Raw genomic sequence first — 24,812 nt, 5'->3', positions numbered from 1 at the left:
TCTCACTATTAGACCTGTATTATAAAAAATTGTACTTTTACCGTTAAATTTTTAATTTCATTACTGCAAAAATTTTGTGGAAGCTTACTTTCTTGTTATCTAAGTATATATAATAAGTTTGATTTTGCCTCCTGGCCTGCAAAGCCTACATAATTTACCATATGGGGCTTTACAGGAAAAGTTTACCAACCCCTGCGCTCTTAAACTCTATGGATAGGGTCAGTGAGGATCACTAAGGACTCACCAGATCAGTAAATCAGAATCAGCCTTCTTAGTGATGAAAGGTTGGTAGTGAAATTGATTTAGTTTTTGCAATTTATTCAAAGAGAACAGGGCTTACTAACTAATGTTATATCTGTTCCTTTTACTAGGGAAACTATGTTTTTAAAGACAGTCAACTTACTGAATTATTTTCAAAATACTCCCTTTTTATTTATAAAAATGATAAATTTAAATTCAGATGGACAGACTATCTGAATTTAAATGGAACCTAAGGAGCATCAGACTGCTTCAAAATAGGGAAAGAGTACATCAAGGCTGTATGTTGTCACCCTGCTTATTTAACTTACATGCAGAATACATCACGTGAAATGCTGGGCTAGATGAAGCACAAGCTGGAATCAAGACTGCCAGGAGAAATATCAGTAACCTCAGATATCACCTTTATGGCAGAAAGTGAAGAGGACCTAAAGAGTCTTTGGATGAAGGTTAAAGAGGAGAGTGAAAAAGATGGCTTACAACTCAACATTCAAAAAACAAAGATCATAGCATACAGTTCCACCACTTCATGGCAAACAGATGGGGTAACAATGGAAACAATGACAGAGAATTTTATTTTCTTGGGCTTCAAAATCACTGCAGATGGTGACTGCAGCCATGAAATTAAAAGACACTTGCTTCTTGGAAGAAAAGCTATGACCAAACTAGACAGTTCATTTAAAAAGCAGAGACATTACTTTGCCAACAAAGGTCCGTCTAATCAAAGCTACGGTTTTCCCAGTAGTCAGGTACAGATGTGAGAGTTGGACCATAAAGGCTGAGCACCAAAGAATTGACGCTTTCAAACTGCGGTGCTGGAGAAGACTCTTCAGAATCCCTTGGACTGCAAGGAGATCAAACCAATCAATCCTAAAGAAAACCAATCCTGAACATTCATTGAAAGGACTGATGCTGAAGCTGAAACTCCAATACTTTGGACACCTGAAGTGAAGAGCCAACTCACTGGAAAAGACCTTGATGCTGGGAAAGACTGAAGGCAGGAGGAGAAGAGGAAAATAGAAGACGGGATGATTGGATGGCATCACCAACTCAATGGACATGAGTTTGAATAAACACCAGGAGATGGTGAAGGACTGGGAAGCCAGGCACGCTGCAGTCCATTGGATCGCAAAGAGACGGACATGACTGAGTGATGGAACAACCACAACAATGGCATCAATTACTTGGACAAAATTGAAGCTAAGAAGTAAGGGGGCTGGGGGGGGGGGGGAATTCCCTTCCTAAAGTAGGTTTATTTGGTGGCTCAGATGGTAAGGAATCTGCCTGCAAGGCAGGAGACCCACATTTGATCCATGGGTCAGGAAGATTCTCCTGGAGAAGGGAATGGCTACCCAATCCAGTATTCTTGCCTGGAGAATTCCATGGACAGAGAAGTCTGATTGGCTACAGTCCATGGGGTCACAAAGAGTCTGACACGACTGAGTAACTAACCTTTATTTGGACAAAGTGACAGAATGTACCATTAGACTACATCTAACCATAATTCAAGGATCCTTGACTCCACGTGGAAAACCACCAAGGACTAGGAAGAAGCAAAAACAATGCTAAGAAATCTAAAAGTCACAAAGTCCATGCACTTGATTAGTAGGAGAGATCTTTAGTTTTCAGTCAGAGCTTCTGTATTCTAACTACCCACAATTCTATGAAGCTTACATATATGATTTTCAAAGCCACAGCAAGCTAGAAATCCCAAAGTAAAGTTGGGGGAAGAGAGGTTTGCTGACACGGACAAAAACAGAGGTTGCCAACAGGTAACAAAAGAGAGGAGAAATAGTTTGCCAGAAACAGAACAGGGAGGAGAAAGAAAAAAAAAAAAGATGTGAAAAGTATGGCACTGTAGAACAAATTAGTATAGAAGCACAAAGGCACAAATGCTTCATTAAGCCCAGAAGACGTCACTCTATTACACTATACTTCAGAAGTAATGTTCATTTTAATAATCTCAAATAAAAACTAAAAAAATTACATTTCATATATTCTGTTTAGTGCATCGGGGATTCGACAAACACATTTTCCACAGGCTTCCAAACGAAGTGATTTTTAAAAAAGGTCTGGTACTTAAGAGGGACAAAAGAGAGAAAATTAACACGACTGTGGACAGCTGAAGCTTACCTGTGAACTTACTGGTTAACTTACTGTGATAATGATACATGTATAAAATAAAATGATACTGAACTTCGTATTCCTAAAGGTGAAAATACGTATTTGATTGCGTAGTAAGAAACAAACAATTCTAAAGCATAGTCCATAAACTAGAGTCAAAATACACCTCATCGCCTAAATGCTTAAAAATTAGTTATTACTTACACATTTGGCATAGGACAAAGATGAGTTCATCTTAGGTTTACTTGCAAAAAAGTATCATTATCAGGCAATTAGTCAAGTGACTATTAAGACCAAATACCGATTAAAACAGCGTGAAACATATACAGTGGTCGGTTCTGTAAAGGGCCAAACCCAGAAAGCAGCGACTTGGTCGCTGCCTCACCAACGGAGCGAAAGTACAAGAGGCAGTTTGCATTTCTGTAACACCTTCACCAGAACCCGCCGGCTCAAAGGTGCTCCACGGCTCGACGCCCTTTCTAGGAAGTGGCAGCGTATCTTCCAATCTCGCGCGACTTGCCGCCGGCTCCAGCCGCTCTGGCACCCCTTATTCTGCCCACTAAGCCTGACGCAGGGAAAGGCGCCAGTTCCAACAGCGCAGGAGAGTACGGGGAGCCTTCCCCCAACATCCGCTCACCTGCTTCCGGGTGTCGTGTCCCCTAAGAGCGGCTCCTGCTCAGAGTCGACCCCTAAACTCGCCATCGTTACAGCTCCCACAAGGCTTGGGGCCAACTCTCGCGACACTTCCTGCTCCCTCCCTTCCAAGACGTCCTGAAGCTGTCAAAACAGGCCGGCGAGTGCGCGTGCACGCCAGGCGACCAGAGAGGGCGGAGCGCCCCCGGGTCAGAGGCGGGGTCACGCAGGCGGCGGGGCGGTGCCGAGCGGATGATGGGGGTTAAGGGCGGAGCTTTAAGTCCTCATCCTCCTCTCGGGTCCGAGCCTCTCCGCCTCCAGGGAGGGTTGGGGGCGTGTCCAAACAGCCACTCTGCCCAGAATTCATCCTCCTCCCTATACGGCTCTGTAGTCTACCTCTCGCTTCTCAGTTCCTGGGGAGACTGTTGTCGCTGTGTTTGGGCCTCAGAAGGACGGCGAGTCCCAGGAGCCTAGGGAGCCGTGGCGCTGGGAGTCTCAGCCAGCTGGACAGCAGGCGTCCGCCAAGCGGCCACTGAGTAAGTAGCTGTTCCAGGCCGCGCTTCCCAGACCTCTTGCAGCGCTTGCCTACGTGCCAGGAGGCAGGTACTGAGAGCGCAAGGCTTGGCGGGAGACTCGGGGGTCCCGGCCGGAGTGAGGTGGGCTGGCGGGCTGTCCCTCCGCCTGTGGAAGGTGGAAGTGTCTACGCGCCGTGGTTTTCTTTGCTCGGCTGACTGCAAAGGCACCTTACCCGTACTGCCTTATTAGGACCTGGGATGGAGATGAGGTCCAGCTGCTCCTCAGATTCGAACCCTTTGCAGCCTGCGTGGACTGGGGGCTTCAGCCGTGCAAGAGGTCACTCAGCAGAGTCGGCTGCTGTAACCTGGGGGTTAGAAAAGACACAGCACCTGTTTGACAATGACCAGCTCTTTTCATCACAAGGAATATGACAATTTTAAGAAGTATGTTATGGGGTGTTTTTGTTTGTTTCAGTAGATCATGGTGCTATTTCTTTCCTGGCGCTTCCATGTTAACACCTTACCCCTACAAGCAGGCTTGTAAGGTAATTGGTAGCAGTAGTCGTGTGTGTCACAATTACTGTGTTATTAGCACTAGATACATTCTTATGTGATTTCATCTGATCACAACAGTCCTATGAGATAGGTAAAGCAGACACATTTCTACTTTACAGAGAACTAAGGTCTAGAGAAGTTAATAACTTACCCAGAATCACTCACTGTGAAAGTGGCAGAGTTGGGACCCAGATTCAATTCTTTTGATCAATATTTATGAGCACTTCTCCTGTGCCAGACCCTATACTAGTTAATATACCATCACTTCTGATCTTTGTCTTGCTTGTGACCTTGTGTGTATCCTGTTAGACACATTCCACTGGTAAACAACTAAACTTAAAATGTGTTTATTAGTTCAGGGTTATCTTCTGAATCCAGACCTGACACTGTACTGGATTCAGTCTTGCAGATTTGTTTGTAACAGTTTACAAAAACATATCAGATTTCTATGACTGGTTCCAAGAAAGTACATGGGTAAAGTTAGTATTTTTTTGTCATGATGTTGCTTTAATATATCTTTGACTTCTTTTTTAATCTCTGGAGTCTAGCACAGTGTATGGCATATATGTATATGGCATATAGACATACATATATATATTTTTACAAAGGAATTTTTAGCCAATATTGAACCTAGCAGAATGGTTACTAAATAATATATGTCGAATGAATACTTACTGAATTGATTCATTTCATCCCTTCAAGAATCCTCGGAAGTGGAATTGTCTCGAGCATACAAGGAAATTGAAAGTATGGAGATTAAGTAATATGCTTAGGGTCACACCTCTAGTTAGCAATAGAACTAGAATCTAAGAAACACAGGACTCTTGACTATAAAGCCTGTGCTTTTCAGCACCAGCCTTCCTATGGAAAAAATGTAAAGAAGAATCTTTTCCCATATCTCTCAAAATATTTCAAAATAGATTATCAATTTCTATAAAAATGAAATAATTTGCTATTATGTATTAGGCCAGCTATTATTCCCCTTTTATAGTTTAAGGTGGCTTACTCAAGGTCACGCTGCTAGTGGAGGAACCCAGGTCTTCTGACACGGCTGTTTTCCATTGTTGTCTCCAAGTGATGACTTTAGATGGCAGAAGTACATGGAATGAGTACACATACAACTGATGAAATGTAAATAAGCTGTATGTATTGTACCAATTAAAAGAAAAAAAAAAAACAAATCATTTCTTAGGAAACATGCAACACTCAAAGTAAACATTTTTTTTAAATGTTTAAAAACCTAATTATTTATTTTAAAGCCTGTGGAAAAGAACTAAATTTGAAATTTGATTATTTGCTGAATGTTTCACATAAGCCTATGAGACAGTCTGCCGGTTGGATTTCCATAGATGACTGCTTAGAATAGAATAGATAGCAGATAGACAGCTAGACTAGATACCCCTCCAAACAAATAACCAAATAAAGTTGTTGTTTTTTTACTCTTCTCCAGTGTAAGGTTAAAAGGAATTAAATTTGTTGAGGTAGGGTAGTAAATTTTAATAGAGGATATCAGGTGTATCTTAACTCCAGTATAAACTACTACTTAAATTTGTGTTGAAAATAAGTTATTTAAAAATGTAAAAATTAAGTCTACATTTTTGTGGATTAAAGTTCTTGTACATGGTGGTATAATTTCATGTATACCTTTGAGATATGTGTGTATCAACTATTTGAGGATAAAAGTCCAGAAACAATTAGGGTTGCATTTATTTATTTATTTATAGTTTTTAAAAACTTTTATTTTTATTTTTTTTTCATTTATTTTTATTAGTTGGAGGCTAATTACTTTACAATATTGTAGTGGTTTTTGTCATACATTGACATGAATTAGCCATGGATTTACATGTATTCCCCATCCCGATCCCCCCTCCCACCTAGGGTTGCATTTAAATGCTTATGTACAGAATGATAAGAGATGAAAGTACTAGATGGCTTAATAGATGTAGAGTGTCATTTTGCAGTGGAGCACATTTCTAGGAAACACTTCATTCCTTGGCACTGTGCTGGAACTTCTATTTTTGTTTCACTTTGTTTTTCTTTTTTGCATTGGCTATATAAAAGTATAGATGACAATTGTGTCAGTCTGGCTTGATACACACTTCGAAAGTGGGTCCGGTTTCTACAGAGGCTCACTAATGTCAGTCGAGGGCTTTAAAAAGTATCTGATGTGGCTCCAGATGGTACCTTCTCATGGTAAATGGGAGTTATCTTTACCCTAGGTTTGGATTAAAATCTGTTTATGGTGACACTGGATAGCTGTTAGCCCTGCTTGGAAAAACCTACAAGTTTAGGGCATCCCAGAAAACTTGATCTTTTATATTGTTCTTAGTGATGAAATGGGGTTTAAGATCTTGGAGAAGGAAATGGCAAACCACTCTAGTATTTTTGCCAGACAACCTTGCTGGCAGGCTACAGCCCACAGGGTCGCAGAGTCCGACACCACTTAGCAACTGAGCTTTTAGAGTAACCCCAGAGTCCCAGAGGGCTTCTAGGAAGAACCCGCCTGCCAGTGCAGGCGATAAAGAGATGAGGGTTCGATCCCTGGGTCAGGAAGATCCCCTGGAGGAGGAAATGGCAACCCACTCCAATATTCTTGCCTGGAGAATTCCGTGGACAGAGGAGCCTGGCGGGCTACAGTCCATGGGATTGCAAAAGAGTTGGACACTTTGAACTTAGCGACTAAACAACAATAAATATAGTACTTTACAAAATATTTGAAGAGTTCACTTTTCTCAGGTTCTTTTCCATTCTTTGGGGGCCTCCCTGGTGGTTCAGATGGTGAAGAATCTGCCTGCAATGACAGAGACCCAAGTTAAATCTCTGGGTAGGGAAGATCCCCTGGAGAAGGGAATGTCTACCCACTCCAGTGTTCTTACCTGAAGTGGATAAAGGAACCTGGCAGGCTGTAGTCCATGGGATCGCAAAGAGTTGGGCACCACTGAGTGACTAACATTTTCACTTTCACTTTTTCCTGTTCTTTGGCAACTTTGTACCTTTTTTTTTTTTTTTGGCCATGCTGTGTAGCATGCATTATCTTAATTCCCTGACCAGGGATGGAACCCATGTCCCCTGCATTAGAATCATGGAGGCTTAACCACTGGACCGTCAGGGAAGTCCCTGCAACTTTCTACTTTTGCATGTTTGTCTTAGCTTGTTTATCTGTTACCAACTCAAAAGAATATGATGTAGAAAAATGGGTTGTCTCACATACTTTTGTTACTGTAAAACATGAGTGTTGGGATTTTGTTCTTTTTTACACTAACTTGGAATATGCATATTGCTGTTGATGTTATGGATATAACAGAGGAAGATATGGACCACCCTACCCCATTCTTTTCCTGCCACTGTAGAGAAAGTAAACAGTCTAAAATACTTGCAAAAAATTGTGAAGTCCTGTGTTGTAACAACATGCCATTGTTCTCCTACAGTGTGATAAATGTATACAAAAATGTATCAATACTATTTTTGAACAATTCCAGAAAGATCCAAGGAATAAAATAATTAAAATTATCATTTATCACTCAGTATTGTCTTTTCCTTATGCTAGAGTTACATATCTTAATATATAAAGAGTTGGTCTCTTAAGCAACCCAATGGACTATACAATCCATGGAATTCTCCAGGCCAGAATACTGGAGTGGGTAGCCTTTCCCTTCTCCACGGGATCTTCCCAACCCAGGGATTGAACCCAGGTCTTCACATTGCAGCTGGATTCTTTACCAGCTTAGCCACAAGAGAAGCCCTTATTTGAAATATGGAACACTAATTCAGAATTTTGCTATTTGGTTAAAGAATAAACTGTTCCATTTCTACCCCAGCTGGGTATACTCAGTTCAACTCTGATATTGATCACCCATAGATTAACACCACAGGAGTTCGTGCAGTTCCCACTAGTTAAAGGTTCAGTTGTCCAGATGCCATTGCTTCCAAGGCCAACCACACTTTTAACTGACTTGACTATAGATTTGGGAGTTCCTGTGAGCCCTTGGGTTAATAATTTGCTGGAACAACTCAAAAGAACTACATAAACCACTATACCATCCTTCTTCTAGCTTCCTTATAAGGGATACAACTTAGCAACAGCCCCATGAAGAGACAAATGAGGCAAGTCATAAGAGGAAGTGTGAAGTTTCCATTTTCTTTTATTCTGGAGTCAGCGTGCATCATTCTCCAGCACATGTTCATTACCCAAGAAGCTCTGCCATGCCTCAGTGTAGAGTTATCATTGGGGTCTTCTTGACTGATTGGATCCTTAGCAATGTGATTCAGTGCATCTCCAGCTCCTTTTCTCTCTTGGAGGTCAGGCTGGCCTGAATCAGCCCTCTAATCAAATAGTTGGTTTTTATGGTGTCCAGCCAGAAATTATCCTGAATCTCTCTAGGGCCCCAGCATAAAGACACTCCTATCATTCAGGGAATTCCAAGAGTTTTAAGAGCTCTACCCCAGGAACTGGGATCAAAGACTACACATATTGACATTTACCTTTAAAAAAAAAAAATAGCTGGTCAAGCAATTTAAACATATACTTTATATACTTACTTGATTTTAATAATTGCACTAAAGTAGAAACTATATATGATGAGGACAACATTTTAGAAGCCAGTTTGCCTTTTATAATTTGCTTAGTGAGTAAAAAGCAAAATGCTATAAAAAATACTAAGGTGCAATGGTTTTTATTTTGCTTTGAGGGATTTTGTTTGTTTCTCTGGGCAAGTGTTCTTGAGTGAATGGAAGTATATAAATGTGATTTAGACAAACTTTCAAGAGCTCACTTGCTTATAAACAGATGTTTATTCAGATCTCTGCAATTTGTTTGTCCTGGTGGTGGTACAGTGGGAAGACGGTGATTGTCACCTCTGGCATTGAGAGCCGTGAGGGTGTCAGCCCAGTCATTTCACTCAAAGGCTGAGATGTACAACTGGTTTCTCCCAGTGTGACAGTCTCTAAGGTAGCCCTCCTGTTTACTTCTTTGGGTAATCCCCTCCCTTTGAGTGGGCAGGACTGTAGAAGACTTTATCTTGTCAGCACACTCACTCTCACTGTCCTGTTGGCCTTAAAGAAGTAAACTTTTGTGAACTTCCTGTGAAGAGAACCATGTGGTGGGGAGCTGTGAGTGGTCCCCAGCAGCTGAGGCTGGCCTCTGGCTGAGCAAAATACTGAAGCTGAAATGAATTCTGTCAACAGCCTGAGTGAACTTAAAAGCGGTTCTTCTCCATTCAAGCTTCCAAATGAGAATGCAGCCCAGCCAACAACCTTGATAAGAGCTACATGATACCCCAAGCAGAAACCCAAGTAGCCTGTGTTCTTGGAACAACCCTGAAGAGAGGGGAAGTGAGAAGATGGGGGTGGAGGGAGAGGGAGGGAGGGACCAACTTGATTCTAAAGATTTGTTTCTCAAATTCTTTTATTTAAAGGTCTTAGTGAAGTCTTCAAATATTTAAATTACACAGTAGTGTATTTTGAAGAGAATAGTAAGAGCCTTGAGTTCTGTTCTAGGGTCAATAGAATTACTAGGGTCAAATGAATTACTTCTGCTTACTGAGAAAGTTGTTAAGAGGGAAATTGTCAGTTTACTACCTCTGAAAAATTTTGAAGAGAAATGATCAAATCAAATCAATTCCAATTTCTAAAATGGTTTCATATTTTTATGGTAAAATACACATAACATAAAATTCACCAACTTAGCCATTTTTAATTGTATGGTTGGGTGGTATTAGGTGCAACTCTCACCACCATCCATCTGTAGAGCTCTCAATGTGCAGAACTGAAACTGTACACCCATCACCCTCCTCCATTTCCCCTTCCCCTCAGTCCTTGAAAACCACCACTCTGCTTTCCATGTATGAATCTGGCTGCTCTAGGTAGCTCATAAAAGTAGCATCATATAGTGTAACATTTGTTAGAATTTTACTCCCTTTTTAAAGCTGAATAATGTGTCATTGTATGTATATTTCCAGCTTCCCTGGTAGCTCAGCTGGCAAAGAATTTACCTGCATCGCAGGAGACCCCCGTTCGATTCCTGGGTCAGGAATTTCCCCTAGAGAAGGGATAAGCTACCCACTCCAGTAATCTTGGGCTTCCCTGCTGGCTCCACCGTGAAGAATCTGCCTGCAATGTGGGAAACCTGAGTTCAATCCCTGAGTTGGGAAGATTCCCTGGAAGAGGGCATAGCAACCCACTCCAGTATTCTTGACTGGAGAATCCCTGTGGACAGAGGAGCCTGGTGGGCTACAGTCCGTGGGGTCACAAAGAGTGGGACACAACTAAGCAACTCAGCACAGCACATGTATATATACAATATATGTATACACGATATTTGCTTTGCTTCCGCTTTTTACAGCTACCAAATTCTAAATTTTAAGACAGAGAGAATATGGCTAATTAAAATTATTTTAGATAGAATACAAATTTTAGGTCTACCCTCTGTCATAATGCCTGGAGGCTTAGTAAAGAATCTGCCTGCAATGTGGGAGACCGGGGTTTGACCCCAGAGTCAGGAATATCCCTTGAAGGAAGGACTAGCTACCCACTCCAGTATTCTTGCCTGGAGAATTCCTTAGACAGAGGAGCCTGACAGGCTACAGTCCATGGGGTTGCTACAGTCCATACAACTGAGCAACTAACACTTTCAATTTGTGACGTAATGAATTATCTTAAAATCAGTATCTGTATTTTATTTATGCCATTTTAGTTTATCTTTGCATTTTTGACAGTGTTGTGATATTCATGACATATCTATGATTTATTTGATTTTCTAGCTCAAGGGTAAGCAAATTATGGCCTATGCGCCAACCTGCCAGTTTTTGTATGGTCTACAAGCTAAGAATAATTTTTGCAGATGTGTTAGTACTCAGTTTGATGATAGAGGTACCAACTATGAACCCCCATTAAACAAAATCCCAAGTGATCTCCGATAAGAAAAAGGAATTTAACATTTAAAAAAAATTGAATTTTATATTTACTGCAGTGTTTTAGGGAGTTCTCTTGGATATGGTGCAATGGGTTGGTTTGATTATATAAATATTTAAGAAAATGTGTGGAATGCATAAAAAACTAATTTTTAAAATTAGTGGAATGGTAAAAGCTTTTTGCTATGAATCTGATAGGTAAAGACTTAAAATCCAGATTATTAAAATCCAAATTATTATGAATCTTTAAACTCAACAATCAGTCTCCACTAGATAAATGTTACTAATAGCATGATGTATTTCCTGCTCATTTGAGATCCTATTCTTTGGGCCCTCTGTTATTTCTGCAAGTCACACTTTTTCACATCTTGCTTTTTGTGTTTACATATCTTCTATCTGCCTGACTAATCTCCCTGAAGACTCAGTTAAAACTTTGATTTTTCTTTTTTTTTTTTTTTTTAAAAATGTAATACTGTTTATTTAACTTCAAAAACATTTCAACATTCTAAACATACAAAAAAAAATAACAGAACATTGCAGATCGTGTTTAGTACAGAAGGTTCTTGAACTTTCACTGGTGCAGTGGCTCTTGGCTTTGCTGACAATGAACAGTTCTACAGTTTGTTTGAAAAAAAAAAAACAACAGTTTAAAACTACCGCACTTCAACTAAAAAGGATCCAAAACACTTCTCATGCCTGCTGACCCCCCTCCCCTTTCCACAGCTAAGAATGGCAGCGGGATGCTATGTCGCTATATACAAAAACAAGACAACCTGAAGCTAAATGGATGCCCACTGCAGTATCCACAGGTCCAGCCCCGCAGTGCACGCCCTGAGCTACGGCCCCTCCGGAAGGCATTGCCCCCACACAGCCTCCACACCAAGCAAGGAGCATCAAGAGTGTGTCTCGGTTGCTTTGTTCTTTTTACAAACTATAGATATGTACAGTTGAGAACTCGGGATTTCTAGCCAATGACCATAGAATTAACACACCACCTTACAGATTAAAAAAAAAATGCCAGAAACATCTTTAAATGCCTTGTCACACCAACAGCAAAGTGCACAGAGTGAGGAGAACACGAGAGCCTTTTCATTTTAAAAATGTTTGGAAATATGTACAACTTTGATACAGTTTCCAGGTGCTCCAGACACCCATGGCCACTTAATGTAAACCACTTACAACTGCTAGAGCACATGGAGAGACTAAGATATGATCATGAGCCAATTGGGTGATTAAACCTAATGAGGGCAACAGACACGTCTTGGGTGAGAGGTGTGTCAATCAAGGCGCTCCCTACTCTAAGGTATTCACAAGGAGACAGATCAACAGTTTTTTTTTTATTCATCCTCTTCCTCCTCCTCCTCCTCCTCGTCCTCCTCCTCCTCCTCTTCATCTTCCTCTTCCACCTTTTTCCGGGCAACTTTAGCAGGACCCTTGGCGCCATCAAACTTCCCTTTAGACTTATAGTCTGCAACATCCTTCTCATACTTCTGCTTCAGCTTTGCTGCCTTGTTGATGTATGGCTGCTTCTCACTGTCACTTAAGTTATTCCACATCTCGCCCAGTTTCTTCGCCACATCTCCAATTGAGATGCCAGGGTTTGTAGACTTGATCTTGGGACGGAATTCAGAGCAAAATAGGAAAAATCCAGACGGTGGTCTCTTGGGGGCATTAGGGTCCTTCTTTTTCTTGCCTCCCTTAGCTGGTCCATAATCCTTCATTTCCCGATCATAGCGCACTTTATCCGCCTTTGCCATCTCATCAAATTTCGACTTCTCTTTCCCGGACATGGTCTTCCACCTCTCAGAGCATTTCTTGGAAAATTCAGCAAAATTGACAGGGACCTCTGGGTTTTTCTTCTTATGTTCCTCTCTGCACGTCTGCACAAAGAAGGCATAAGCAGACATCTTGCCCTTTGGTTTTTTGGGATCACCTTTAGCCATCTTGACTGTATTGTTCGCTAGTCTCTAAACTTTGATTTTTCTTTATAACCTTTCCTTCTCTTTTGCAACCACTTTTAGTTATAATCATCCATATAAAATATAGGTTGTTCATTTTATGAAAATAAATCAATTATACTTATGATTTCTACTTTTAAGTTATGCTTCAGTTTATTAAAAAAGTTACAGAAACAGCAACAACAAATTATAGTGAACTGCTAACTACTTGGGAAAGTCTCCAAGCTTTGCCTCTCTACACCATCTCCAGCCTCTGCAAATGTTCAAATGATGTCTCCTTTCATCACAGCTATTTGCAGGTATATCACGTCTGGTCATTCATACTTCAGAGGACAATTCTTATGGTATGCAGAGTTTGACTTCGCTAGGCAACAGCAAAAGATTTTTCAGCAAACTATGTATCAATGTCAGAATACCACATAGTTGTAAAACATGTAGAAATGGGTAATTGAGTGAAAATAGTATATAATTTCATTACAAAATCTTTAAAAATCGTTCAGTCAGAAAATGTCATTTAAGAGGTTGGTGCATTAAGGTAAAGAAATTCTTAGTTTTTTTTTGTCCTATAAGATTCAGCTGAAAACTAAAGTTGTTAAATTTAAGTAATAACACATAAAGGCTTTAGCCACTGCCACAAAAACTAGTAACAGGAGTTCCCCTCTCTGATTAACAATGCAAATCAGTTGAGTAGAAAAATTATCAACAGATAATGTCAACATTATTGACATTTCTCCCTTGTTAACATTAAATTTTGACTGTATTTGTATTTGACTATACTTTTGTAAAGTGGTAAAAAGAAAGCTGAAAATGTATTTTATCATCATCTGTAGGTATTCTAGGAAGCTTATGTCATTCAGTTCTGGATTAACTTTCAAAGTGACTGTTGAAAATTCTTAGAATGTTTTAGGAAATGTTTAAAAGAAATTTTTTCAGAGGAAGTGGCAAATAAATGAGTACATAAGGGTTCTTCAAATTGATTTTTGCTTTCATCCTCTTCTTTAAATGGAATTGATTTTCCTCCTATAAACTATCATAAATTATAGAAGTCCTCTATGATTGGTATTTGATAGATTTGCTCCTTCAGTACGTTGATATACTAACATTGCTACAATAATATGATAATATCTTAATACAATAATGGTGATAGAAATTTTGTATGGAATTCTAGTGAAATTTCTTCACAATAATAAGTGGTTTTGCTGGTTCAGTCATAAAAATAATAAAGTGCTAGTCCTATTGATGGTGGATTAGATTGTAACTTAATGCAAAGAAGAGCATTAAAATGAACTTGTTTGTTACAAATCAAAGAATAAAAATATAAGACATAAATGGTGGTTCCCCCAACATTCAGAGTAATAGCTAAGTACTTATGAAACCTCACTGATGGAACTTTTAATTCCCATTATCCATTTTTCTAAGTAGAATAAACCCTGAACCTGAATCAGGTTTTGCCTGCAAAACTGCACCATTCGATTTGAAAAGACTGAGGCAGATCTTTTTTAAAAGCTTCAGAACTGTTTGGGAAAGACAGATAAGTGGTACAGAAGTAGTCACATTGATTAATTATTACTTTTCATGCACTGTAATAGAGAAAGTTAGATCTTTAGTCATGAGTTAGTCTTAGGTCTGTCTCCCACTTTTTGTGTGACCTTAATCACCTATCCTCTCCTTCTCTTGCGGTACTGTCTTTCTTCATAAAAATGTTGGAAGGTTTAAACAAGAACTTGTGTGTGTGTGTGTGTGTGTGTGTGTGTGTGTAGTTTTTAAATGATGACTGGCAGATAAAACAGTATTACATGTTAGCCACTCCTATTGTTATCAACAGATACTGAGTATTTACTGTCAGTCACTGTGCTGAGAATGGGAAGGTGCTGCCTTAGAGAATTCAGTTTACTGATACTCAGGGCTCTACTTCATCTTCTCTACTTTCATCCTGGTTCTTTTTTCCTATATCTTGTATCTTATTCCCAAGAGAATAAATTCAAGGTTCTAGTTTAACCTCATTATTTCATTTTCCCCCAGTCTTATTGATATATAATGTCATATTAAAGTATACAACACAATGACTTGATATATATATATATATATATATATATATATATATGTATGTTGTGATGCATTTACCACAAGTTTAGATAACATCCATCAGTCTGTAACCAGAGTTACAATTTTTTTTTCCTATAAGATAAGTAAGTCATGGGGATGTAATGTACAGCATAGTAACTATTGTTAATAATACTGTGTTGTATATTGCAAAGTTGCTAAGAGAGTAGATCTATCTTTAATTTGTACCTAATATGTAAAGAGATAGTTAGAAAATTGACCTGCTGAGTAAAATAAAATATTTTAAGGTCATTTAAATGTTTATTTTATAGATGTTTGTTTGCTGCTGATGGGTGTGAGCAAGTTAGATATTCTATACCGGAGACTACTCCTTACAAAACTTTTTATCAGAGGATGGGGAAGGCCAGAGGATCTCAAAAGGTAAGCAGTTTCACTGCATGCTTGCTCCAAGTTTGTTGTTTTAGTAAACATTTAAAATTTCATTTCAGTTTTTAAAAAAGTTTTTTTCTATAAATATAAAGTGATTGGTGAGCTAAGCATTAACTATTAAATAAGAGAAGAAATTATTTTTTCTCTTTTATTTAATTATTGCTGTTAAGTTTTAACTCACATAATTGTAAATTGAACTATTTTAAAAAGAAATTCAGACTTAAAAATAAAGAGCTCTCAGGCATAGATTTTTAACTTTGGTAATTTATTATTGCTTAGAGTTTTCAAGGACTGAACTTTCTTGAATAACTTGAATTTGTGATGATCATAAAACTGTGATATACTGTATAGCTCATGTAAATATTTGGATTTGTGAAAATTAATTCAGGGTTTGTACCTTTAATTTCGAGGCTTGCATATGTTAATTACTTTCAGAACAATGATATTTCACATGTTTTTTCTGAAACAAAATTTCAGTTTTGAAAAAAAAAAGCCTAATTTTTTAATTATTAAAATGAAATTTTAATACAGTTTGTAAACTGGATTTGCTAATTTTTAGTTACTTTTCATTAGTCTCAATATAATGGGAATAATGAATTTTTTCCTTTTCCTCCCTTCCCATAATAGACTCTTTGAATTTAGAAAGATTATTGGAAATCGAGAAAGATGTCAGAATCTGGTTTCAAGTGATTATCCAGTGTACATCGATAAGGTATTAAAATGAAAGAAATGCAATTATAGAAATTCAGGTTTCATATAACTGTGTGGCAAGAGTGGGCTGAATGTTGGAGTATAATAACAGTGAATTCTAAAACATGAGTACAATATAGATTTTTTTCATTTAATATTTTTTAAAATGTTATTGTATATATTCTAACTGAATGCTTACAATAACTATCTGCATGTTTATATAGGAGCATATTTTTAACACTTAGATAAATACAAGAAAATGTTTAGGGCTGGATCTTTTTGAACCTCATCTTTTATCTTTAGGCTCAAGAAAGTCAAAGTAAATCAATCAGCATTTCAGAAGAATTACAAATAATACAAGGAAGTACTCAAGTTAGAGAATCAGCACATGAAAAGTTGTTACCAAACCAATTGTTATATAACATCAGGGAATTTTTATAGGGTACAGTTAATTGCTGAGAGAAGGGTAGGAAGAAAATGCTATAAAATTAGAGAATATGAGAAAATATTTTTGAAATAGTTTTGTTTTTAAGCAACCATGTTTTTTTGTAAAATATTTCTAGATTTATGTAATTGGATACTAGTGTTGTTGGGGAGGAGCTGCAAATGATTGAACTTCACATCCCTCACTGCCATCAACCAAAATAACCCCACTTTCATCTCTTTTATATATTGGATATCTCTAGAAGATGTCATTTTTTCAAAAGACCTTCACTGCTAAACACGGGATCTTGTAAATTGGAAATCCCTCCTCTATACCATATAGCAGTTCCTTATATCTTCTGGATTTAAAACATTTCTCCCTCAAACTTGGCTAAATATTTCCATTTTCTCTATTTTCTTCTACTAAAGACTCATAGGCTTAAACAAATTTAAAACATACCACGGAAAGATCAGAACTCTAGTTCCGGCCACTTTTTACCCTCTATTTCCATTTTCCTGCCTGGGAGGCATTACTGTTTGGATTTTAGAATGCTTTCTTGCAGATATCCTTCCTCTCCCGCAACCTTATCTCACTCTCACTCTCACTCTTATTATTGAGAAATAATTCAAATACAGAAAAATCACCCTTTTAAAATATACAATTCAGTGTTGTTTTTTATTATATTCCAAGATGTGCAACTATCCCTGTCTAATTCCATAACAGTTTATTGCCCCAGAAGAAACCCTATACCCACTAGTTGTCACCTGCCACTTCCCTAGCCTCTCACCTGCTGGTAATCACTCATTTGTTGTCTGTTGATTCACCTGTTCTGGACATTTCTTATAAATGGAATCATCCAACATGTGGCATTTTGTTTCTGGCTTATTTCACTTAGCAGATTTTTAAGGTTCACCCATGTTGTACGTGTACCAGTGCTTCATTCTTGTTTATGGCTAAATATTCCAGTGTAAATATGTACATTTTGTTTATTCATTTATTGATGAACATTTGAGTTGTTTCTACTTTTTAACTATTAACAAATAATAATGCTATGAGTATTCATGTACTAGTGTTTTCTGGATATACATTTTCAGTTCTCTTGGGTAAATTCTAGGAATTGCTAGGAATGAAATTGCTCAGTCACATGGTGATTCTGTGCTTACATTTTTAACAAACTGTCAACTGTTTTCCAAAGTATACCACTTTAAAACTTTCCCACAAGCAGTGTATAATGCTTGCAATTTCTCCACATCCTTACTAATTATTCTACTTGCCCTAGCCTTCCTAATGGGTGTGAAGTATATTTTATTGTGGTTTTGATATGCCTTTCCCTAATGACTGTGATGTTGAGCATCTTTTCACATTCTTATTGGTCATTCATTTGAGAAATATCTGTGAAACCCTTGCCCACTTTTAATTGGGTTATTCATCATTTTTAGTGTTGAGTTGTAGCTTGCTTAATTTTTAAATCTATATTATGTATGGCTCTGAGAGTGTTTTTTTTTTCTTATCCAATTGCCATTTATCCCATTACTATTTGTTGAATTATTATTCCTTTTCACATTAGGTTGTGCCGCCTCCTTTTTCAAATAATTAATTCTTCTAAAATATATAAAAGTTTAAAACTATAAGAGGCACAAAGATGGCTAAAATGTAAAGATTTCTTGGATTAGAATTTCATATTATATACATTAGGTCTCTTTACCATTTTTTTTTTTAAGAAAATGCAATGTAATCCCAATTAAAATATTCAGTTTAGCACTAAAGTCCATAAAAGGATCCTTAAATTATTTTGAGAAGGACTCAAATATATATTTGGGGAGTATTGTCAGATTAGGAATACCTGAAAAGGAAGTGAAAGTGAAGTCACTCAATCGTGTCCGACTCTTTGCAACCCCATGGGCTGTAGCCTACCAGGCTCCTCCATCCATGGAATTATCCAGGCAAGAGTACTGGAGTGGGTTGCGAAGAGTGGTAAGTAAAAAGTAGTTCAGTCATACATCAATGGGTATTGTGAGGCACAGCATACTCAACACAGCCTGATACTGGTTTAGAAATAAAATGTATGCTAATAAGACCCAATATATGATTGGAAATAATTTGTCAAAATTTATGGAAGCTTACTTAATGATTAAGTAGTATTCTAAGACATCTGCAAAAATTATGTGGATTATTTAATAAATAATGTTGAAACAACAGGCTAGATGTTTGTGCTTTCTAAAAAGGTTGATATAGGACTTGTCTGGTGCCTCAACAGTAAAGAATCTACCTGCAGTGCAGGAGACAGGAGTTTGATCCCTGGATCAGGAAGATCCCTGGAGAAGGAAATGGCAACCCACTCCAATAGTCTTGCCTGGGAAATCCCATGGACAGAGGAGCCTGGTGGACTACAGTCCATGCACTCTCAAAAAGAGTCAGACACAACTTAGTGACTAAACAACAACAAAAACCAAGGTACATGTTATAATAAATTATTGTTATTGTTCAGTCACTAAGTCATGTCCAAATCTTTGCAAACCCATGGATGCAGCATGCCAGGCTTCCTTATCTTTCACCATCTCCTGGAGCTTGCTCACACTTGTGTCCATTGAGTTGGTGATGCCATCCAACCATCTCATCCTCTATTACCCCCTTTTCCTCCTGCCCTCAATCTTTCCCAGCATCAGGGTCTTTTCCAATAGGTTGGCTCTTCTCATCAGGTAGCCAAAGTATTGGAGCGTTAGCGTCAGTCTTTCCAATGAATACTCAGGGTTGATTTCCTTTAGGATTGACTAGTTCAATTTTTTTGCTGTCCAAGGGACTCTCAAGAGTCTTTTATATATATATAAAAAAAAAAGTTGATATATTTAGCTTCCAAAAATACTGTTTTGTGTTTCTGCCTTTAATGAAATATGTGATGCTTTCAGTTCAGTTCAGTCACTCAGTCATGTCCAACTCTTTGTGACCCCATGGACTGCAGCACACCAGGCTTCCCTGTCCATCACCAACTCCAAAGCTCGCTCAAACTCATATCCATTGAGCCAGTGATGCCATCCAACTATCTCATCCTCTGTTCTCCCCTTCTCCTGCCTTCAGTCTTTCCCAGCTTCAGGGTATTTTCCAGTGAGTCAACTCTGCATGAGGTGGCCGAAATATTGGAGTTTCAGCCTCAGCATCAGTCCTTCCAATGAATATTCAGAACTGATTTCCTTTAGGATGGACTGGTTGGATCTCCTTGCAGTCCAAGGGACTCTCAAGAATCTTCTCCAACACCACAATGCAAAAGCATCAATTCTTTGGTGCTCAGCTTTCTTCACAGTCCAACTCTCACATCCATACATGACTACTGGAAAAACCATAGCTTTGACTAGACAGACGTTTGTTGGCAAAGTAATGTCTCCACTTTTTAATATGCTGTCTAGGTTGGTCATAACTTTCCTTCCAAGGAGTAAGCATCTTTTAATTTCATGGCTGCAGTCACCATCTGCAGTGATTTTGGTGCCCGAAAAGATAAAGTCTGCCACTGTTTCCACTGTTTCCCCATCTATTTGCCATGAAGTGATGGGACCAGATGCCATGATCTTAGTTTTCTGAATATTGAGTTTTAAGCCAGCTCTTTCACTGTCCTCTTTCACATTCATCCAGAGGCTCTTTAGTTCTTCTTTGCTTTCTGCCATAAGGGCGGTGTCATCTGCACATCTGAGGTTGTTGATATTTCCCCCAGCACTCTTGATTCTAGCATGGGCTTCATCCAGCCCAGCATTTCTCGTGATGTACTCTACGTATTAATTAAATAAGCAGGGTGACAATATACAGCCTATGACATACTCCTTTCCCGATTTGGAACCAGTCTGTTGTTCCATGTCCAGTTCTAACTGTCGCTTCTTGACCTTCATACAGATTTCTCAGGAGGCAGGTCAGGTCGTCTGGTATTCCCATCTCTTTAAGAATGTTCCACAGTTTGTTGTGATTCACACAGTCAAAGGCTTTGGCATAGTCGATAAAGAAATAGATGTTTTTCTGGAACTCTCTTACTTTTTTGATGATCCAATGGATGTTGGCAATTTGATCTCTGGTTCCTCTGCTTTTTCTGAATCTAGCTTGAACATCTGGAAGTTCATGGCTTGGAGAATTTTTAGCATTACTTTGCTAGCCTGTGAGATGATTACTTTACTAGCCTGTGAGAATCCCATAAACAATATGTGATGCTATACTGCTGATTTAATTTTTACTATTATCCTGATAAAGATTTTTTTTTAATTTAAAAAAATAACTATTTGAGGTGAAAAAAGTTCAGTTCAGTTCAGTTGCTCAGTCGTGTCAAACAAAAAGTTAGGTGTTGAATATTACCCAATGCCTTTTCTATATGTGCAAGTACGACATTTTTCCTTACATGACTTATCACGTCTTTCCTTACATGACTCTTAACATCAATAGCTTGCCTGAAAATAAGCCATTCTGACATATATAATGTCAACCCTTATTTGACACTGGTAAATTATACTTTGTTTGTAACTTGTTTTTATACTTATCTTTATATTGTTGAATTCTTGAAACAGATATTTTATTTTGTTATTGTACAAATCGTCCGTGTACAAATGAGCTTTACTTATAGATTATTTTCCCAAATAGACTAAAGTAAAGGAAGTGAAGGAGCCATGCCTCTAGAAAGCAGAATGGTGCAAAAGGATACATAGGAGTAGGAGTGTGTGTTCAGTCCTGTCAGACTCCTTGTGACTCCATAGACTGAAACCCACCAGGCTCCCCGTCCATGGAATTCTCCAGGCAAGAACACTGGAGTGGGTTGCCATTTCCTTCTCCAAAAGGATACATAGTCATGAAGAAAAAAAATGTTTTAATTAAATAGAACTTTTAAATAGAAAAACATCTATGATAGACTGAAATACTTTCATCCTTGTGTATACAACTTGATTTTGCTTTTTTTTAGATTGAAGAGCAATCAGATTGTAAGATCCTAGATGGACACTTTGTTTCCCCCATGGCCCATTATGTGCCTGATATCATGCCAATTGAATCTGTTATTGCTAGGTAAGAACTTTTATTTAGAAAGTTAAAGTAGTAGGTTGTGTTGCTGTATGCAATTAATATCAATGTCATTCTTTCAAATTACTTTTTAATTACAATAATTATTCAGTATTTTTCCATTAAAATGTAGAGGGAGAGTAAAAGTTTAAAGTTTAGTATATAAGATAAAATTTTACTACAGTGGTTAAAACAAAATCATATAGGAAAAAACATTATAGAGGAGACCAAAATACTGTAATAAAAAGACAACAAATAGAGAGATATTTTCTGGGGAGGCATAGTTTGCTTTTACTTTTCAAACATAAAAAGTTTTAATAAATCCTGTCATACACTCCAAGTTGAAAAAAAGATACCATGAAGATACCAAAAAGATACTATTTTGTTGATACATCAACAGCTTGTACAGCCAAGCATTTCCTGCAAGGAGAAAAAGTAGAGCTATCTAAAGAATTGTTTTTCTAGGACTTAATCATATTTGTTGATGTCTTTACAAAATAAGAAAATTTCATGTTGCATATATAAAGTTGTGGTATTGAATAAGGTAAAAATGATTATGATAAATTCTGTGCTTATAATTAAATATTTTAACACTGTAATATAAAGCAAATTTACAATATCTTTGTTGGCATTGGGCTAACAGTAGTTTAATCAATCACTTACAATTTAAATGTCAAAATTCTAAATGACTTTTTCTCCCAAAAAATTTAATTATGGAACTTTAAAGAATTCAAAGTTTGTAATTCACTGACGTGTCGTCTTATTCTAAATAGGTTCCAATTTATTGTGCCTAAAGAGTGGAACAGCAAATACAGACCTGTATGCATTCATCTTGCTGGAACAGGAGATCATGTAAGACTTTATTATGATACCCACATACTCTCCTTAATAGATGTGTTTATTATATTTTTTAATTTAATTTTTATTTTATATTTGAATATAGTTTCTTTACAATGTTGTGTTAGTTCAGGTGTACAGCAGAGTGATTCAGTTATACATATCATATATCCATTCTTTTTCAGATTCTTTTCCCTTATAGGTTATTACAAAATATTTAATAGAGTTCCCTGTGCTACTTGTCCTTGTTAATTATCTATTTTATATATAGTTGTATATTTTAATCTCAAACTTCTAATTTACTTACTGAATCCTTAAGTATGTCATCGTTTCTTTCCTTAGCATTACTGGAGACGACGAACACTGATGGCTCGTCCTATGATTAAGGAAGCCCGAATGGCCTCTTTGCTGTTAGAAAACCCTTATTATATCCTTTTATAATACCTTGAAATCTTTTATTTATTTATTTATAGATTTAGTATCAAAAGGAATCATAGATACTATCCAGCTTTTCTACAGTGGTGAAATTTGTCAGTTCAGAAAATGCGTAAGAAGTAAGAATGAAAAAAAGTGAAAAATTGTTTCATACCTTTTTAAAAGGCAGTTTATGGATTTTATATCTATTGTATAATAAAGATAAACTGCCCTTCTGGTTCCTTTGAGTTTTATATGGGAAGTCAAGTGTTTGACTTACTAAGGAAGCTCATATTTTAAATGCATTTACATTTAAATATCAGTTAAAAAAAAATAAATATCAGTTGAGGTTTAGAAACAGTTCTTAACTCATATTTCAAGATGACATCAGACTATTCCCAGAAGAAGGAAGGAAACTGATGCACAGATATAAAGAAATGTTCAGCGTTGGTGGTAATAACAGAAATGTAAAGTTAAAGCAGCAATGACAAAATATTTAAAAAAATAAAACACAGTAGCCATGAGGCTGTTGTGAAATGGGCACTTTCATTACTGATGACTGTTCAACCTTTTGAAAGCATTTTTACTATATGCATTGTGAGCCTTTAAAAATCTCGCATCCCTTGACAGAGTCATATTAATTCTGGGAAGTTTACTCTAAGGATAAAGCCATTAGAAATAGCTTAAATGTCTAACAGTAGAAAAATGGTTAATTAAATTGTGGTTTATAAATTGGAATGTTATATGATTGGTTATTTTATGTTTGTTACTTTTGCCATTTATTACCTGTATAACCTTGAACCTTTTAGTGCCTCAACTTTTCCTTCATAAATGGGAATAATCTCTTAGGTTATTTAAAGTAGTAAATAATCCTTTGTAGAACAGTGCCTGGCAAATAACAGTCATTCAGTAGATTTTAGCAAGTTATTATTAACAGTTTACAATAATGAGTGAAATTTTTGCATTATTTTTAATGCAAAAATAATATATAAAACTATGATATGACATAGGTATAAAAAAACCTAGAACAGAAAATCCATTAAAAAACTGTGCAAAAAAAAAAAAAACTGTGCAGAAGTGAAAATGTTGGAAAAAAGTATACCAAAATATTAATATGGTTGTCTGTAGATAAAATAGATTTTCTTCAAACATGCTTTTCTGTATTTTCAAGATTTTCTATAAAAATGTATACATGAAGAAAGAAACCAATAAACTTCATTTTAAAATTAAGATGAAAATTACACAACCTTGTTAAATATACTACACTTGAATTGTACACTTTAAATTGTACATTGAATTGTACACTTTAAATGGGTGAATTGTGTGGTTGTGACTGTATTTCAATGAATCTTTCTTAAAAAAGAAAAAGACTTAAGTTGAAAAACTTGAGAACTTATAAACAGCCTATATGAGATAACTGGAAAATAGTTATTTCAGCATTAAATTGTCTTCAAATTTAACTGCTTAAGTTAATGTGTTTTGAGACACAGTGGATTTAATTATTATAAAATTTTCTCTTTGACCCACATCCTTAAATGGCTGCAGAAAACCCAAGGACCAAATGTAAGTATGTGTTACCTTCATTTTCCAGTCTTTATACTAAATTTTCAGCAATTCTGAAACTTTTGGTAGGCTAACCATTTTTAAGTTTAATGTCCAAGTGTTACTGGGGAAGATTTTCTGTTATAAAACTGAAAATTTAATGCATATTATCTTAAATTGTTATTTTAAACTTTTTGCACTGTCTAATAAAAAGATAAATAAGAAATTTTAATAGGCTGACTAAAGATATATTTTATTTGTAAAACTGTAACCAAAGAAATTAGAAGAGTTTCCCTTTTTAAGATACATTTAGTTTGTGAAATGAAACTACTCTCTTTATTCTTGCAATGTGTACTATAGGTAATATGAAGATAAGGTAATCTTTTTGTTTTCTTGTCTTTTAAAATGATGAACTATTTTAAATCAGTTCTTTTGTGTT

The 24,812-nt window shown here is 36.9% G+C and overlaps 2 protein-coding genes and 1 pseudogene across 6 annotated transcripts in view; 1 reads left to right on the top strand and 2 right to left on the bottom strand.

The window, feature by feature from the left end:
• The window catches only part of MFSD8 (major facilitator superfamily domain containing 8), a 37,244-nt gene extending 34,048 nt beyond the window's left edge, over nt 1–3,196 (bottom strand). The window contains exon 1 of one of the 3 annotated variants that reach the window (XM_070474862.1): nt 3,020–3,196. In XM_070474862.1, the coding sequence (XP_070330963.1) occupies nt 3,020–3,084 (65 nt within the window). In that variant the 5' untranslated portion in view covers nt 3,085–3,196. Of the gene's footprint in view, nt 1–2,586; nt 2,988–3,019 lie in introns of those variants that run through there. The other 2 variants (XM_070474864.1, XM_070474863.1) reach the window with 2 other exon arrangements.
• Nucleotides 3,197–3,291: 95 nt separating this feature from the next.
• Nucleotides 3,292–24,812, top strand: part of ABHD18 (abhydrolase domain containing 18) — a 37,660-nt gene continuing 16,139 nt past the window's right edge. For 2 of the 3 annotated variants that reach the window (XM_070474867.1, XM_070474865.1), the window contains exons 1-8: nt 3,292–3,551; nt 3,781–3,974; nt 15,327–15,435; nt 16,072–16,156; nt 21,486–21,586; nt 22,354–22,432; nt 22,760–22,846; nt 24,369–24,394. In XM_070474867.1, coding sequence (XP_070330968.1) covers nt 3,959–3,974; nt 15,327–15,435; nt 16,072–16,156; nt 21,486–21,586; nt 22,354–22,432; nt 22,760–22,846; nt 24,369–24,394 — 503 coding nt within the window. In that variant the 5' untranslated portion in view covers nt 3,292–3,551; nt 3,781–3,958. The remainder of the gene's footprint in view (nt 3,552–3,780; nt 3,975–15,326; nt 15,436–16,071; nt 16,157–21,485; nt 21,587–22,353; nt 22,433–22,759; nt 22,847–24,368; nt 24,395–24,812) is intronic. The other variant, XM_070474866.1, reaches the window with a different exon arrangement.
• Nucleotides 12,061–12,955, bottom strand: LOC110142069 (high mobility group protein B3 pseudogene; annotated as a pseudogene).

Source organism: Odocoileus virginianus, chromosome 12 (genome assembly GCF_023699985.2).
Source record: "Odocoileus virginianus isolate 20LAN1187 ecotype Illinois chromosome 12, Ovbor_1.2, whole genome shotgun sequence".
Taxonomy (NCBI): domain Eukaryota; kingdom Metazoa; phylum Chordata; class Mammalia; order Artiodactyla; family Cervidae; genus Odocoileus; species Odocoileus virginianus.
This window is presented reverse-complemented; position numbering and strand designations above follow the sequence as displayed.